Source organism: Taudactylus pleione, unplaced genomic scaffold (genome assembly GCF_031769625.1).
Source record: "Taudactylus pleione unplaced genomic scaffold, aTauple2 ptg000546l, whole genome shotgun sequence".
Lineage (NCBI taxonomy): Eukaryota > Metazoa > Chordata > Amphibia > Anura > Myobatrachidae > Taudactylus > Taudactylus pleione.
The window spans coordinates 114,159-133,037 of NW_028284948.1; the positions used below are offsets into that span (position 1 = coordinate 114,159).

The 18,879-nt window shown below is 42.6% G+C and overlaps 1 protein-coding gene across 5 annotated transcripts in view; it reads left to right on the plus strand.

Annotated features, from left to right (window-relative positions):
* The window catches only part of CDC14A (cell division cycle 14A), a 109,827-nt gene that overhangs the window by 47,324 nt on the left and 43,624 nt on the right, over positions 1–18,879 (plus strand). For 4 of the 5 annotated variants that reach the window (XM_088451291.1, XM_088451293.1, XM_088451289.1 and 1 more), the window contains 3 exons: positions 3,740–3,832; positions 8,892–8,971; positions 18,200–18,266. In XM_088451291.1, coding sequence (XP_088307417.1) covers positions 3,740–3,832; positions 8,892–8,971; positions 18,200–18,266 — 240 coding nt within the window. Of the gene's footprint in view, positions 1–3,723; positions 3,833–8,891; positions 8,972–18,199; positions 18,267–18,879 lie in introns of all 5 variants that reach the window. The other variant, XM_088451292.1, reaches the window with a different exon arrangement.

The following is an 18,879-nucleotide window of genomic DNA, read 5'->3' on the forward strand; positions in this document are numbered from 1 at the left end:
CCAAGACTGGGACTACTGGAGTAGCAACTATACCACCACAGTGGTGACTGAGTAATGGACAAGGGATCCTAAGACCACTACGCATAATAAAGTGTAAAAAAAACAAAAACCCACATTTATGATTAAAAATTGAATGAACAACCAAAACCCTTTTTTTTTTTTACCATTTTCACAAGTTTGGAATAAAGGGAGATATGTACAGGATGAAGAGGTGATAAGTGTGAAATGTTCTAAACCAGGCTATTTGACACTTAAATTGGCATGTATGAAAGCAGATAAACATTTAAATGCAGATAAATGCAAATAAACTTTTAAATACAAACATTTAACGATAGCTAACCAGTGGCGGTGTCTGTGGGTGTCCGTTTGCTTGTGAGATCTTGTGGTGTTTGCAGATCAGGAGGAAAGACTCGGTGCATCAGAACTAGGCTCCGCTCTCTTCGCTCAACGAATGCACGCCGCCTTTCATGCCAGCTGATTACTTCCTCCCACTCCCGCCTCCAAGATTTTGCCCGCACTGCTCCCCACCTCTGGAACTCTCTCCCACTCCCCATCAGACTCTCCACCTCTTTGCAATCCTTCAAATGGGCTCTCAAGACCCACTACTACATCAAAGCCTTCCAGCTATCATTCTAACTCCCTGCTACATACTCCTTCCTCCCCATGTACCACATCTGAGTCATCCCTGTTTGTCTTCCCCTCCCTTTTAGAATGTAAGCTTTTACGAGCAGGGCCCTCTACCCTCTTGTGCTTCTCCCTACTTTAGTTTCATCTACTTCTTACTCCCCACTAGGGCACCTAACACTTGGTTGCTTATGCTCTGTTGCTTATCTGGGTGTTATGATCGCTAATGTAGCAATATATATTATCCATGTCCTGGTCCTGTATTGTATTGTTCTGTAAGTCGCTTGTCTAAAACTTGTTTATGTACTTTGAAAGGCGCTGCGGAACACTTGTGGCACCATATAAATAAATGATAATAATAATAATAATAGGCTAATGCGCTGTGGGACTTGCAGGGATCACCGGAGTAGGGAGATTTTGCTTCCTGCTTCACCTTGATAAGAGGTGTGGCAGGAAGAGCTATAACGGCACAATAAGTACATATCCTCCAAAAGTATGAAGCCACTCCCTAAATTATCCTTATAAAAAATTACCCACCCGATCACACAAACTACAGACTTTAATAACAATAAGAATAACTCTCCAGAATTGGGACTCGCCACCTACATAACACTTGTGATTCCTCGGAAATACATAGCTTAACATTTAGCATATGTACTTAATTGTGTACAGGGTGATTCTCTTTTATGGGGATTTTTTTTACAATCTTTTTTTTCTTATTTAATAAAGTTGTGGACAAAATATTTTTGGAGCATGTGTGTTTATTTTTTACTATCCAGTATTTGGGACCATTGGAGTGGCAATGTTGTCCCTTCAGAGGTCCCAATCTTGGAAAGGGGGAGGGGGCTTGGACCGCATACCTTAATTTTAAAACATAATAAGAGGTGTTACCATGTTGAGACTTGTAGTACAATGCAGGGGGCAAAGAATACAGGTGCACACTCTTGAGTACTAAGAACAATAATAGTCAAAATAATCCTGATGAACTCTACAGTTAAAATGGAGTATAAGTGAGGTTCTTAGTACAGGTTTGGCCAAAATGTTTGCCCATCCACGTGGTCCCAATCTTGTAAATGACCTTAGTCCCACCTATGTAACACAGGGCATGTAACCTCTAGTGGTTGGTGCATGCTGTTTAATTTAGCCTTCCTTTAGGAGTATTAGCCCTCTACTGATCATACCTAGTGCTGTTTGTTACTATAACGGGGGACCAGATAATATTATGGCTTCTTTATAGTCGAGAATTACTAATAAGGTTTGTACATTACATATACTGTATGTGTGTGTAAGTCTCCTGGTTGACAGATTATAATTCCTTCCCAACATTTCAGATGGCTGTAAAACTCATAACTCCCATAGTAAACGCTATAACATTGGTTCCCACCCTCTTTAGTGTGGTGACACAGATGCTCAAGGTTGCATTATGATGAAATATTGCAATAAATAAGCTCATAATCATAAAGAAATAATAGTGTGTTTGAAAACCAGAGAGAACTCAGGGTAAAGTCATTTACAATGAAATATTATGTGGAGAAGTGCATTTTCTGGAATTCAAACCATTGTTTCCCCCGTCACGGGCCCCCTCCTCTCACTCCGGCGGGCGGCAGCCGACTGACGCAGCTGGCCGGCCACCGCAGAATCAATAGACTCTGGGCATTAGAGTGTGCCTGAAGTCTATTGCGCATGTGCAGATCGCTGGGGAAATGGCGCGGCCACCATTTTCCCGGTGATTTCCTCACAGCACATGTGCAAAACACCTGGAAAAATGGCTGTGGCGGCCATTTTCCGGCGTTTGAACAGCGCTGGGAGACCCGACGCGGGACCTCGGAGAGATACGTTGAACATAATATGGGTGCAGGGAGTACGGCCCCCCCTGGACCTGGGGGCCCCTGTGCACCGCACACCCTGCACCCATTATACATATGCCCCTGCTTTAAGTTAGGATTAGGCACTAGGGGAAGGGTTAAAGTGAGGATTAGGTTTAAAATAACAAACAACATTTGTCTGTCGGCCTTTTGACCCTGTTGACAGTTTGACCCTATCAACCTTAGCCCATTTACCTTTTAACTGTCGACCATTTGACACTGTCAACCATCTGGTGTCAACCTGTTGACACTGTCGATCTTTTGTACCACACACGTTTGTCTCATTAAAATGTGTACATTTGTATTGCATATGTAGAGCAAGCTGCCTAATGGTTCCTTGAGGGTTGCTATGTACATGGTAACTGTCAGGGTCTAAGGGGCATATGTATCAAGCTGTTTTTTGCATAAAATTGTGCAGAAACTGCACTCTGCATAATTTCATGTATTGTTTCTATGTACTAATAGCACAATAGCACTTCAGATCACAGTCCCCATTATTATCAATGGGGACTATGATCTGACCCCTATGTACTAAACTCCAAAAAGCTAAGCTTTTCTGAGTTTAGCACAGGTAGTTTACACCATCTTCAGATGGTGTAAACTACTGTAAGCCTATGGGGGCTCTATGGGCAGGAGATAGATCTTTCGATCTCTCCCCCATAACCCCCGGCCAGTTCCGGAAGCTGACGTTGTGCGCAGTGTCAGTTTCCCCTGGAGAAGTCTTTCACTTCTGTGAAAGACTTCTGGTAAATGCCGGGGATATAACTTGCAGGGACAGCAGTTACCGCAACTGCTGTCCCTGCGAGTTCCCCTTAGTATATAGCTGGGATATTTTTATTAAAAATGAAAATATCCCCGGCGAGTTCGTAACATAATAATCGCGCCATGATTATTAGTACATAGACCCCTAAGACTCAGGGGTTTTATTTATATTATAGAATTTATGGACCAATCTGAAGGTCCTTCAACTTAAGGTACAACAACAGTTCATGCTTTCCCACTAACTTCATGCTGTAAGCATCACTCACTGTTTGCACAACAGACTGCTGTTTATGTTTTTGGCTTTCACTATAAGTCAGAAAATAACTTTTTAATTCACATTCACATTTTATTTAAATTTTCAAAGTAAGGTTACTAGAAAAACATTATAAATTCTGATGCTGTGTTGTGCTTTATCTTTGTGGCTAAGCTTATGTTTGAGTTATAACAAGGATTTCTTTTCCCTATTATTTAGTTTCATGTTTTTTCAGTCTTTCAGTTTGTCAAGAAAGAAAATAGTTCACTACACCAGCTATGATCAAAGAAAAAGAGCCAATGCTGCTTTCCTGATTGGAGCTTATGCGGTGAGTGTTATTAATGGGGAGGCAGCGGTACATTTATGAGGGATTTGCAGTTCACAAAAGGCTGTTTGCTGTCCACAGTTTCTCATCTGAGAGGCAGCTGTATTTTGTCCTGTCCCCTACATGTGAGTGCACAGTGCTAAGTTCCAGCTACTTGTCTGATCTGAGAGGGGATTGTCTTCTGTCCCCTGCATGGGTGTGCACAGTGCTGTGTCCCTAACCTGCTGTAGCTACTGTACTTGTCTGATCTGAGAAGGGGCTGTTATCAGTCACCTCAGTGTGCACATCACTATATTCCTGACCTGATGCAAGTACTGTACTTGTCTGATCTAAGAGGGGGCTGTCTTCTGTCCCCTGCATGGGTGTGCACATCACTATATTCCTGACCTGCTGCAAGTACTGTACTTGTCTGATCTGAGAGGGGGCTGTCTTCTGTCCCCTGCATGGGTGTGCACATCACTATATTCCTGACCTGATGCAAGTACTGTACTTGTCTGATCTAAGGGGGGGCTGTCTTCTGTCCCCTGCATGGGTGTGCACATCACTATATTCCTGACCTGCTGCAAGTACTGTACTTGTCTGATCTGAGAGGGGGCTGTCTTCTGTCCCCTGCATAGGTGTGCACCTCACTATATTCCTGACCTGCTGCAAGTACTGTATTTGTCTGATCTGAGAGGGGGCTGTCTTCTGTCCCCTGCATAGGTGTGCACATCACTATATTCCTGACCTGCTGCAAGTACTGTACTTGTCTGATCTGAGAGGGGGCTGTCTTCTGTCCCCTGCATAGGTGTGTACATCACTATATTCCTGACCTGCTGCAAGTACTGTACTTGTCTGATCTGAGAGGGGGCTGTCTTCTGTCCCCTGCATAGGTGTGCACATCACTATATTCCTGACCTGCTGCAAGTACTGTATTTGTCTGATCTGAGAGGGGGCTGTCTTCTGTCCCCTGCATAGGTGTGCACATCACTATATTCCTGACCTGCTGCAAGTACTGTACTTGTCTGATCTGAGAGGGGACTGTCTTCTGTCCCCTGCATGGGTGTGCACATCACTATATTCCTGACCTGCAAGTACTGTACTTGTCTGATCTGAGAGGGGGCTGTCTTCTGTCCCCTGCATGGGTGTGCACAGTGCTATGTTCCTGACCTGCTGCAAGTACTGTACTTGTCTGATCTGAGAGGGGGCTGTCTTCTGTCCCCTGCATGGGTGTGCACAGTGCTATATTCCTGACCTGCTGCAAGTACTGTACTTGTCTGATCTGAGAGGGGGCTGTCTTCTGTCCCCTGCATGGGTGTGCACATCACTATATTCCTGACCTGCTGCAAGTAATGTACTTGTCTGATCTGAGAGGGGGCTGTCTTCTGTCCCCTGTATAGGTGTGCACAGTGCTATGTTCCTGACCTGCTGCAAGTACTGTACTTGTCTGATCTGGGAGGGGAATGTCTTCCGTCCCCTGCATGGGTGTGCACAGTGCTATGTTCCTGACCTGCTGCAAGTACTGTACTTGTCTGATCTGGGAGGGGAATGTCTTCCGTCCCCTGCATAAGTGTGCACATTGCTATGTTTCTGACCTGCTGCAAGTACTGCACTTGTCTGATCTGGGAGGGGGCTGTCTTCTGTCCCCTGCATGGGTGTGCACAGTGCTATATTCCTGACCTGCTGCAAGTACTGTACTTGTCTGATCTGAGAGGGGGCTGTCTTCTGTCCCCTGCATGGGTGTGCACATCACTATATTCCTGACCTGCTGCAAGTAATGTACTTGTCTGATCTGAGAGGGGGCTGTCTTCTGTCCCCTGTATAGGTGTGCACAGTGCTATGTTCCTGACCTGCTGCAAGTACTGTACTTGTCTGATCTGGGAGGGGAATGTCTTCCGTCCCCTGCATGGGTGTGCACAGTGCTATGTTCCTGACCTGCTGCAAGTACTGTACTTGTCTGATCTGGGAGGGGAATGTCTTCCGTCCCCTGCATAAGTGTGCACATTGCTATGTTTCTGACCTGCTGCAAGTACTGCACTTGTCTGATCTGGGAGGGGGCTGTCTTCTGTCCCCTGCGTAGGTGTGGATGTTGTTATGTTCGTGACCTTCTACAGCTACTTCTCCGATCTGATCCTCTCATTGTCTGACAGGTTCTAATTCTGCCTTGTTAATATTTTATGACAGGACAGAAATAAACAGAGCAGATCTCATATGTCAGGGTCCAGCTCAGCCTTTGTGAACTTCAGATGCCAGAAACGTTGCAGATTAAAAGCATGTTACGTTCTGCTTGACTTGTATGGAAGGGCTTCTGCTATTGTAACAATTTCTGAGAGTACTTTTCATACAATGATAAATTTGGCAAGAGAAACAACTAGGACTACGCATCAGGACACAGATTCTAAGTTATGAGCTGTGGATGAACAAGTTCTGTTATTTTAATACCTGGCGTTTATAGATGGTGGTTCCAAGGACGTGCCAGATTAGTCTGAGATTATTATATTTAAGAGGTTACATTACAGAAAATCAATAAGTCCTGGTAGCCTGGGAGTCTGTGACCTCTAATTTTGTGCATCTAAGCAAATAAAAGTGCAGCTTGGCACAAATTTCATTGGTTTAACTTGAACATCTTTCCAAAATATGTCTTCATTAAATTTAGTGATTGGCCTCGCAGAGAGTCAGATGGTCTGAGTTACCGGTTCTAGTGTAAGTGGAACCCAATAATTTCTTCCCCAGCAGGTTATGACTGCGGTCAGGGGTGTCCCCAATCTGAGACTGGACCAGCTGCCTTTGTGCGGGAATAATGTGAAGTGTATACAATTTCAATTTCCACAGTCTACATCACTTTCACACTTACAGAAATGTATAATACAAATGTGCAAGTGATTTTTATTTCTATATAAGAAAGGCAACCAAATGACAATGGTCTATCATTTCCTATAGCATGATATTAAAAAATAAATGTGCGCTCTCAAGCGCAGTTTTCAATGGACAACCTGGTACAGTTTAGCAGTTATGGAAGGTCAAACACCTTTTTTAATGTGTAGGACAAGACAAGTGTTAATGTTAATGATTTAAAAATTTGTATGGTTTTTGTTTTTCTTCTTTCTCCTTTTGGTAGATTTACGAGGAAATTATTTACAAATAAAGCTGATGAGTAATATAAAGATTAAACAAGACACTATTACTCCAGATGACAGTTGGAGTAATTTATTCATAATTTAACAGACAATCACTGTGTCCTAGGATTGTGCAATGGTTAATTAAATGTCAGAATGGGAAGGAGAGAAGAGAAAGAAATTGTTTTTGCTTTGTAATAATTTCATATTGTTCAAAAATAATTATGTAACAATGTAATACTGTGAATTTGTGCCAAACAAAAATAATAAAAAAAAAGACATTTAAAATAAATAAATAAATAAATAAATAAATGTGCAGGGTTGTAAAGCACTGGATGCATATTTAGGTGTATATGTGGTTTAAAAACTAATGGCATTTGCAAAAGTGTGTTATAAAAAAAACATTTTTCCTGTTACTCAACTTTTAAAAGTGTTGCAAGTTCTTGTGCGTAATTTCAGTTATGAAGATACTTTACCAAAAAGACTGAAGGATCAGTTATGAACCTGGAATATTACCCTCCTCAGTGCATCTCATTATGTGGCAGTTAGCCTGTTTATCTGCCTGGCATGCACATGGGTACATGCTCACATTTCGCTGCCCTAGATAATGTGTTGTGCCTACTTGGCATTGTTTGGATTTGCTTTTGGCATTGCATGTTGAGCACAAAATACGCGGAAGGTAAAGAGCAGAAATGTAATTTCAAAGTCTAGAAACGTTGTTTCAAAGTCCAGCCTTCTAACACTATTGCTTTTAGATGTGCCAAAAGGTCCCATTGAAAATAGAGGCACAATGTCTGCAACCACCAGAGACATGTAAAATGTATGTTCTTATGTGTAGACTTATAAGGGAACACAAGTATAAATGTGTTATCAGCACATCTCATTTTTGCATACAAGTGCAATAAAAAGTGCATGAGTGCTCCCAGCCCACACTTCACAAGCATCACACCCGTACATCCAGCTCCTTATTGCTAATATATTTGCTTTATATTCTGATTGTGAGCAAAAGCAGAGTCATGACTTTAAAAACAGCTTTATGAATAGCGGGCCCTCATTTATTCCATTGAGTTTTTTGGTCATTTGATTTTTTTATATATGTGTTGTCAACTGTTTAGAGACCTCATCGACAAAGCAACCCCATAAAGTTAGGGTAATGCCTTATTAAATTATTTGACATCAAAAGCTTTGATATATACAGATGTGTTCTCATGCATGTAGCCTCAATATTCCATGTGGCACGAGACGCTTGGCGCGAGTGAGCCTCCAGGTCCTGTGCGCCTATGCTAGCGCTGGGCGTCTTTTTTGCATCTTTTTCACCTGAAGAAGTGTCTTGGTCGGAATATGATGTGACTAGCACACCAGGTCTGATTCATTTGATATGCAACACTTGTATATCTGTGTGCGACTGAGTCTGTATACGAAGCACAACGGAACATGGCGTGGAAAAAAGCGTAGCACTTCGTATACAGATTCAGACTCAGCCGTACACAGATGTTCAAGTGTCACATATGAAATGAACCAGCACAGTCCCCTGGTGCAGCCTAGCCTCATCACATTGCGACTAGGATGCAATTTCTAGCGAAAAAGACGCCCGGCGCTAGCAGAGTCGAACAGGACCTGGCACACCAAGAGGGGCTGCTTGGCGCGACTACAGTAAAGATGTATGAGGGCATATCTGTATATATAAATATTTTTTATGTTTCTTTATAGTAATTTGTTGCAATCCTCTTTGCATTGCAATTTGGAGAGATTGTGGTGAACGTTTCTTTTGTTGTGATTAAAAAAACCAAAACCCCGCTCACTTCTTTGCAAACGTGATACTGTGAGCTGCTCACTTAATGAATCACTGCTCTTCTGCTAGTCAGTCAGCGAAGCCTATTAGCACTGTCCTTTGTGATGCCAGCAGGGTCGGTTACAGTATTACTAAGTAATTCATGTTAATGTGCTCCCTTCTGTCTTGGACATAGGTGATCTATTTGAAGAATATTCCAGAAGAGGCGTACAGAGCACTACTAAGTGGTTCAAGCCCACAGTACCTTCCTTTTAGGTAAGAAGTCCTGGTGAGGATCCTGTATATTGTGTGTCCACAGCCACAATTGTCGTCATTAGTAATGACACCTACCCCATGCTGGGTGTAAAAGATCTGTCAAAAACAGGCTTCCTTTTTGTCATACACATGCCTCATAATAGCACAGAAGTCTGGCTACTCACGCACAACAATCCCACACAATGGACCTTTTCCGTGCATCCACGTGGTAGCCTCACCGTTTCCGCCAATAAGCGCCAATGTCACGGACAGAGACTCAGCCACACATGGAATAAACTGGATGTTCTCATAGACTTTCTGTAAGCGTATGTATCATGTGATGCATACGTAGTCTGCAAATATCCATTCGATGCGCCCACTTTTGGACTTGTGAGCTACTCAGAATCATGCCCAAGAGTGCATAAACTAGACAGACCATGAGCCTCACACCAGGCTGTTTGTTGCTTTGTTCTCTGTTGGTCTGTGTGGTGAGTAAAAGCATTGCTGCTCATTCTGTGAATACATTCTCCACCACTGAGTTAAGTGCTTGGCTTTGACAGGCAGATACTACAAGTAATGCTTGCTCCCAGCTTTGTACACAGATGCCCCCTCCCCCCCTCCAAGGGTTCCTGCACCAAGTGTTAACTGTTCCATCACTACTAATCCAGCAGCACATTGACAACTTGTTCACTCTTGTTGTTATACATATTTTCTTCCTAATGCATAAAATCACTGTTTATAAGCTTTTTTATCTGCCTGTGTGTGAATAGTGTTATTGAAATGAGAAAATTATGAGTTTGCTTAGCGTTCTATTGTTGTAACATGTAATTTTATCTTTCTATGTAAATACACACCAGCATATGATGATACAACACTGTTTATCTGCATTTTATTTCTTTAATCTATTTTATGTTTTATATGTCACTCTTTTGGATATATCATTTTATTTAAGGTTGAATGAGAAAAGACATAAGGCCAAATTCAATTAGCCGCGATAACCCATTTACATGTGTATATGTGACTTTTTACAGGCGACATGAATTTCAAGCTATTCAGTTAGCCGTGTTAGTTAACCTGCATTAATTCCCCATAGTATTTAATGCGCCTTTTTTATTTTTTCCGACCCCCTGAGAAGCAGAAAAGTTAAGAAAAATCCCTATTTAAAGGTACAAATGTGGGGGGCTCAAAAATACTGGGACACCCTCCCATATGATTATTTAGGCACTTGGAAGTTTTAATCAGCTCAATTTGACCAATAATATCATTTTTGGGGTGAAATTCTGCAAAATACACAGCATCTCAAACTCGGTCTTTGGTACCCCAACCAGTGCATGTTTTCCAGGTCTCCTCACAGAATCAAAAGTAAAATGATTATCTCTGCTTGTGGATCTTTTAAAATGTGTCAGTGAGTAATGAATATACCTGTGCACTTGCTGGGTGACCTGGAAAACGTGACCTACAGTATGTGGGGTCCTGAGGGCCGAGTTCAAGAATCACTGGGTTACAAGATGTAGGACAGGTATAAGGGGGTGCTGAATGGGACAGGTGTTTTTAAGCTTGCAGGTTGGAGTTACAGGTGTCTTTTTTTAACACATTTTTAAAAGTTTCTTAAAATGACACAAATATCTACTTACAAGCATTTGTATGCACCCCTAATTTATCTAGAGCATTTATTTTGCAGAAGAACACTTGCTTTCTATCATATTGTAACTGTTTTTAGACTGTTATCCAATATTAGTTTGCATTTTTATGGCTTACAGGCTGATTTCCCCATTTTCACCCAACGCAGGTATTACCAGCAAGAATGCCAGAATCAGCCTTTACCAATTGAATTGCGCATTTTAGAGGGAGCACATACACGCATTAAGCGACATTACCGGACGATATGTGCATTCATTTAACACATGGTAGCAAATTTTTTTAACCAGGTGTAATTGAATTTGGTCCATAATCAGTTTGATATGGCATGAATTAAAATTAACTCTGTGTCCCATTACACATATATAGAAGAAATTATATTTCCCTAATTTCCTTTCTTAAAATGCCAGTTGCCTTACTTTCAAAGGGAAAGGATGAGATACATTCAATGGGCATATAGATGTATATTTAACACATAGTATAGTACATTAATTGAAATTTGCAACCTATCCTTTAAGGATATAATCAAAACATACAAACATTCATGCCATTCGTTTTTCTAAGGCACTGGGGCTAATTTACATATGTGATGTAAAACTGTAATGTAGAATCGCATGGCAACCAATCATATGTTTGCTTTCAATATTTACCTTGCATTATAAAAATCAAAGCTTATTTTTGATTGGTTGCTACCTTGCTCCGCATACATTTCCTCTGAAAAGATCAAATAAGGCTTTGTCTAGATGTCAGTACAAACAATAGTACAAGTTTTTTTTCAGTATGACAGATCAACTTTAAATATAGCCCTCTATGTTGTTCATTCCCTCGTGGTACTGCGTGGGTTCAGCTTATACAGATCACATTTCCCTCTAGTTTTGTCTGAATACATGAACTTTTCAACTCCAGCATGTAGAATGTGAGATATGTGAATGAGGAAGGTGAGAAGTGGGGTATGAGTCATGAGATGTGCTTGGGTACCCATAATCCAGTGCAATATTCTGTCAGCACATGTATACACCTACACCTCCTTACACTGTGTCCTGCCAAATATTGCTTTTCTAGGAATATAAGTAGACTTTAGGGTCTGCACCTGCAGTCCCCCGGGGGCTACATCGGACATTTATATATAATTTCAAATGGCATTCACTTATAAGTATACAATACAAAATTTGCAACATTTATAAGCATGGGCATTAAACAATGTAACTGCTGGAGAATCCCTGATCTAGTCAACTGGTGTATCATGAGCAGCCTATAGCAGGGATTCCTTATATACACAGGGATTCCTAACCTCTGGCGTCACACAGTGTTAGTGTATTAGAGGCTATATCAGTTCAATTATTTTCCCCCGTGACTCATTGTGCATAAGTATCCTCCAGCGGCCAGCCCAACACCGCTACTCGTAGACTCTTCTGTCCCTGAAGGCTCCTGACAAGCATTGCAGGTGCAGGCTGTTCTGACTGTTCGGCTTGTCGTATCTTGCTTGGCTGTCTTTTGGCCAGAAATAACCTAATGATTCAGAATAAACCTAATGATGTGTTTGTACGACACTAAGAATGTATAATACGGACTGTACTACATAACTGACAGTGGAATATTCACTTGGTGGCCATTTTATTAGGTACATCTTTCTAGAACCAGGTAGGACCCTCTTTTGACCCCAGAACAAGCTAATGTGTTGGTGTCAGAGTCAACAAGGTGCTGGAGACATTCCTTAGAGAATCTGATCCACGTTGACATGATAACGTCACACAGCTGCTTTGTCATCTGCACATTCATGCTGTGAATATCCTGATTCACCACATCCCAAAAGTGCTCTATTGGATTTAGATCTGGTGACTGTGGAGGCCATGGAGTACACTGAGCTCGCTGTCATATTTCTTGGAACCAGCTTGCGATGAAGTGTGCTTTGTGGCCTGGAGCATTATCCTACTGGAAGTAGCCATTATGACTGTGTGCATAAAGAGGTGCATATGGTCAGCAACAGTACTCAGATAGGCTGTAACATTTACTTTTTGCATATTTGGGAGGACTAAAAGGTCTAATATGTGACAAGAAAACATTCCCCACACCATTACATCACCAGCCTGAAGCACTGACACAAGGCAGAATGGATCAGTGGATTTATGTTGTCTAATGGTGCATACACACAGTCAGATTTTTCTTCAGATCCGAACGATAACGATTTAAAAAATCGTTCATATCTGAAGGAAAATCTGACATATCTGTCAGATCTGTCAGATGAACGATTTGAACGATGCGCGTTCCTGATGGTCAGATAACGATATCTGACATCTGATGGGTTTGCAGTCAGACTTGGACGATTCCATTCATTTTAATGCAGTCAGAAATCGTTCAATCGTTCAAATCATTCAAATCTTTGGTAAAATTGTTCAAATCGTTCAATCGTTCATCTGACAAATCTGACCGTGTGTATGCTCCATTAGCCAAACCCTGACCGTACCACCGACTGTATGTATCTATACAAGGATTCTGTATTAGTTTTATGATAGCTTATTAGTATTAGTCATGACATTACATTGGTATTAGCATGTGAGTAAATCACAAGGGTTGTCTCATTTGCCATGACATTTACATATTAACAGGTTGCAAATGTGCATTGAAATGAGGAAGATATGAACTATTACATGTGACACAAAGGATGTTTATGTCATAATTTCCTCTGCCCCATGTAATAATAACTGATCTGTTTCCTATGCTAAGTGCTAACATCATATCACAGCAATGCTTCTTCCTGCCCCATCCCAGCATGGAACACAGGGGACCTCATTCAGAGCCGCTCGCTATTTGCGGTCGTTCGTTCAAAAACAAGGGGTGGCTATTCAAATGAACCGTTCGCTCATTGCGGTCTGTTCACGCCTCTAAGTCTGAACGAGCGAACAAAACTTGCGGTCGAAATTTTGAAAAATACGCCCCCTTGCCGCTCGCACCATACGTCATGTCCGCTATTTATTAGATTAATCGAGTACATCGAACAGCGTATGAACTGCTCGCTATTCTTGTGGTTGGTTTTTCCTGCCACTATATTGCGAGCAGTTCTGACTATAAAACAACCAGGTGACGTGGTCAATGACGCTGCTGTTTTAATTATGCACACCCTTAAAACGCCTGTTTTGACCTTTAAGCACGCCTGCGTTCTGAATTCCACTCCCCGTTTTCAAGCACCTTCCCCTGTTACCACCCACATACGCCTCATCCTGTCACTCAAAGTAGCAGGCATTCGCTATATAGCGTACAAACGATTTTCGGCCGCACTGACTGGTTCGCGCATGCGTATTACAAACCGTACGCATGCGCAGTTGTGCGAACATCGCTCAGTGCGAACGAGCGGCCGCTTACGAGCGGCTCTGAATCAGGCCCAGGGTCTGCTTCAGAGATGAACACAACTGCAAATTGTATGCAGGTTGAGCGATTGTTTACCATTGCGCATGCATCGCACTGAACGTGTGCGAAGGCATCAGTGCGATTGCCCTGCGTTCACACAGACCACAAAGGCCCATTTGCAGATTGATTGACAGGAAATTACCATTTGGGGGTGGAGACACGGGGGTGGTTAGCGAAACGCAGGCGTGCCTGGCCTTTTGAACGCCGTTACATGGGCATGCATAAATTAGCCACTACAATTGCATACGCAGCGCTGCGTGGCAGAAGAACTCCCTGGCCTGTGTCAGGTCAGACCTGACGCAGGGGTAAAATGGCCGCCGATGAACTTCGATGGTACGGATGTTTAAGTAGGTATGAGTAGTTGTACGCAGGTGTGAATGCAGTAGTGGGCGTCTTTATGCTCAGGTGATCTATGCTAACATTAGCATATTTTTGCAACTGCGTTCCATACGGAGGCGCAGTTGCGGTCGCATTAGCGTCCGTATCTGAATCAGGCCCACAGGCCACAACTGTATTATAACGAGGCTGGTGATTATAATATAGCACTTCTGTACTTTCTGTTTGCTTCCATGCTTGGTGTCTAGAGCAGAAAGTGACATAGAGGAAACGTATGTCCAGTAGAGGGCACTGAAGGACTAGGTGGCATTGTATAGTCCTGCTGTCCCCCCCTCTGGCTTTATAATCGCCATACACACATGCACCTCTAACATGGATATTATGTGGCCACAAGTAAGCATCTGTGTGCAGAACAATTCATAGCCTGTCAGTCACAGTCATGCAGTGTGAGTCTGCTGTAATATATTTAAGCATTTTTTTTCTGACATTACAGATGTTGGCTTTGGGATGTTGGTCATATCTCCAATAATGTATCCTGCAAATCTGTTGCTCAGGTGTCCTTTCCGGAAATGTCGCTCTGTCTACATTAATACTTCTAGAACTCATTTTTTCCAACCATTTCAGTTGGTTAATTCTCTCTTTAATCTTTTTACTCACCTCCAATGATAAGGTCAGCATTAAAGACATTGGGCCAAATGTAATAGGTAGTCTGGTTTGGTAAATGGCGAGTTTGGTGCTAAACTCGCAATTTTTCACAACTCTCCAATGTAATAGGGTGTCTGAAAAATTTGAGTTTTAGTGAACAGAGTTACTAAAACTCTCCATTCTCAAACTTGCATCCAGATGTTTTCACATTGAAAACAATCAACTCGCCCAATGTAATAGAGTGTCTGTTTCAGACTCGCAAAAAAAAGATTACCAAAAGTCCCCAAATAATAGACCTGCTTCAGGCTAGCGAGTACATCCTGAGCAGGTCAGATTAACACGGAAACATGCACATATCCATGAGATATGTACATGTTTCTGTGTGTACTTATGTAAAATGTGTTTAAATTATAAAAAAATGACGTGCACCCCCTCCCCAAAAGCATAACCAGCCCCGGGCTTTATAAAGCCTGTTCTGGTTCTAAAAATACAGGGGCCAAAATGCGTAGGGGGCCCCTGTATATTAAGAACCAGCACAGGGCTTTGTTGAGCTGGTCCTGGTTCTGGAAAATCAGGGGACAAAACGAGTAGGGGTCCCTTGAAAATTCCTGAACCAGCACCGAACTCTTTCTAGCAGGGGGATAATGCCACAGCCAGGGAAAACCTTTCACCGGTTTCCCCGGCCAAAGCATTATCCCTGACTGCTAGTCAGTCCAGACCGGGGATCCCTGGGGAGTTGGGTACCCCCCCAATAAAGGGGTACCCCTCTCCAGGGCACCCCAGGCCTAGACTGATAGCCCGGGGCTATCCCCGGCACCCTAGGGCGGTGGGTGCCGGGTTGATAGTGTAAAGTGAAAGTGTAAAATTAAATTTACCATATTGTCTTTATTTGTAGAACCACAAGTACCAGCAAGCCTCCCCTGCATGCTGGTATTTGGAGAACCACAAATACCAGCATGCGGGGCATTACGGGCCCGCTGGCACTTGTAGTTCCACAACTAAAGAAATACGTAAAAAAACAAACTTACACCGTGAAAGTATAATTTTAATAAAACATACATGCACACTCACACTCACTCACACATACTCACCTATTATCCGAAGTAATCCATAGGGGTGTACCTGAAAAAAAAATCCATACTCACCTCTCCTATGCATAGATCACGTCCTCTTCTCCAAGTAGGCAATCCAGGGGTTAAAATAAAAAAACGATAAAAACCCGATCCATGCCGGACTGAGCAAAGGTATGTGTGTACACATACCTTTGCTCCGCGTAAATGACCGGGGCACACGTGTGCCCCGTCAGTGCAGGGGCCGCCAGCCAATCAGGGAGCATCTCCGTCGGAGCAGCTCCCTGATTAGCTGAATGCAGCCAGCCTCTGTCTCCCTTAGACGTCTATGGTGAGAAATCCCCATAGCGCGTCTATGGTGAGAGCCGCTACATAGTAACCGCAAGATTAATTGATGTTAATCTTGTGGTTACATCAATGATACAATGTTGCGACATTGTATCATTCGCAACATTAACATCAATTAATCTTGCGGTTACTATGTAGCGGCTCTCACCATAGACGCGCTATGGGGATTTCTCACCATAGACGTCTAAGGGACACAGAGGCTGGCTGCATTCAGCTAATCAGGGAGCTGCTCCGACGGAGATGCTCCCTGATTGGCTGGCGGCCCCTGCACTGACGGGGCACACGTGTGCCCCGGTCATTTACGCGGAGCAAAGGTATGTGTACACACATACCTTTGCTCAGTCCGGCATGGATCGGGTTTTTTTCGGTTTTTAATTTTAACCCCTGGATTGCCTACTTGGAGAAGAGGACGTGATCTACGCATAGGAGAGGTGAGTATGGATTTTTTTTTCAGGTACACCCCTATGGATTACTTCGGATAATAGGTGAGTATGTGTGAGTGTGAGTGTGAGTGTGCATGTATGTTTTATTAAAATTATACTTTCACGGTGTAAGTTTGTTTATTTACGTATTTCTTTAGTTGTGGAACTACAAGTGCCAGCGGGCCCATAATGCCCCGCATGCTGGTATTTGTGGTTCTCCAAATAAAGACAATATGGTAAATTTAATTTTACACTTTCACTTTACACTATCAACCCGGCACCCACCGCCCTAGGGTGCCGGGGATAGCCCCGGGCTATCAGTCTAGGCCTGGGGTGCCCTGGAGAGGGGTACCCCTTTATTGGGGGGGTACCCAACTCCCCAGGGATCCCCGGCCTGGACTGACTAGCAGTCAGGGATAATGCTTTGGCCGGGGAAACCGGTGAAAGGTTTTCCCTGGCTGTGGCATTATCCCCCTGCTAGAAAGAGTTCGGTGCTGGTTCAGGATTTTTCAGGGGACCCCTACTCGTTTTGTCCCCTGATTTTCCTGAACCAGGACCAGCTCAACAAAGCCCTGTGCTGGTTCTTAATATACAGGGTCCCCTACGCATTTTGGCCCCTGTATTTTTAGAACCAGAACAGGCTTTATAAAGCCCGGGACTGGTTATGCTTTTGGGGAGGGGGTGCACGTTTTTTTTTTTTTAAACACACACAGAAGCCATCACGGATCTCACTGATCTGTGATGGCTTCTCTAAAACTCGCACCTTTTAATGCTACTCGCATTAAAAGGTGTCAGTTTACATTGTCCTAAACTCGCCTGCACTCGCAAATGCAGTAGCCTCGAGCTGAAAAGTTCGCAGGCTATTGAATTTGCGAGTTTCAGTACAAACTCGCACTTTTTAAAAATGCGAGAAAGTGCAAGTTTGTACTGTTACTAAAACTGACTACCTATGACATTTGGCCCCAAGGGCCTGATTCAGAGATGTTAGCTTGTGTGCAGCTCTGTAATCTGGTCCAATTCTGAATCATGCCCCAATGCTGAATTTAACTGTGTCTGATTATTTCGTTCTTCCTTAACATACACACATAGGTGTCTTTATCAATACGTTTCTACTTCACAAGCCAAAGGATGACACATTTCTCAGTCATCCTTTGATTTGTGTACATACATCTCCTATACTTTAGCAGTACGTATTCCCTTTTCATGCATTGGGTTTTTTTTTTTTTTTTTTTAAAGAAATGTAAGTACAGCTAATCCTTCTGTGTATTCAAGTAATTAAAATGTTTGCCATTAGTTTTCCTCTGGTCTAATTCCTGAATTGTTCTAACAATCACTGCCTCCCACAAAGAGTTGTTACAGTAAGCCCTGTTCTCTCCCTCTTGCAGAGATGCCTCGTTTGGGAACTGCACTTATAACCTTACCATACTAGACTGTCTGCAGGGGATCCGGAAGGTAACGTTACAGTGATTGTGATTTACTTCATTTTTAAGTACACTAGCATACAAATACCTGTAGATATAATGTAAAGTATTACATCCTGCATGTAAATTATTGTTCCCAGCACAGGATTGAATTTTCTTTTTGAAACCATACCTGGCCATGTTAATATCCACTGGATACCAACGGATAAAGGGCCTCATGTGTAGTTGATGCATTTACACACTGATTGTACCTAGGGAAAAGTGGAAAAGACACAGTAATGTGAATTGATGGCTGAGACTAAATATAAGAAAGCCGTAGTGCTAATGAATTAAGTTGTATTGGTCAGAGAGGTCAGTAAAGATGTGTCCTCATACATCTAACCTCAATACACTACTCTGCTAGCGTTGAGTGTCTTATTTTGCAGAAAATGTGTCTAGGTCGCACCAGCAGACTGTGCTGATTTATTTGATATACAACACTTGAATATCTGTGGGTACCTGAGTCTGTATAGGAATCACAACGGAACTTGCAATGAAAAAGGCTGCGGCCGATTATAGCACTTCCTATATAGATTCAGAGACTCAGTCACACACAGATATACAACTGTCACATATTAAATTAATCTCTCGCATTGTGACTTAGG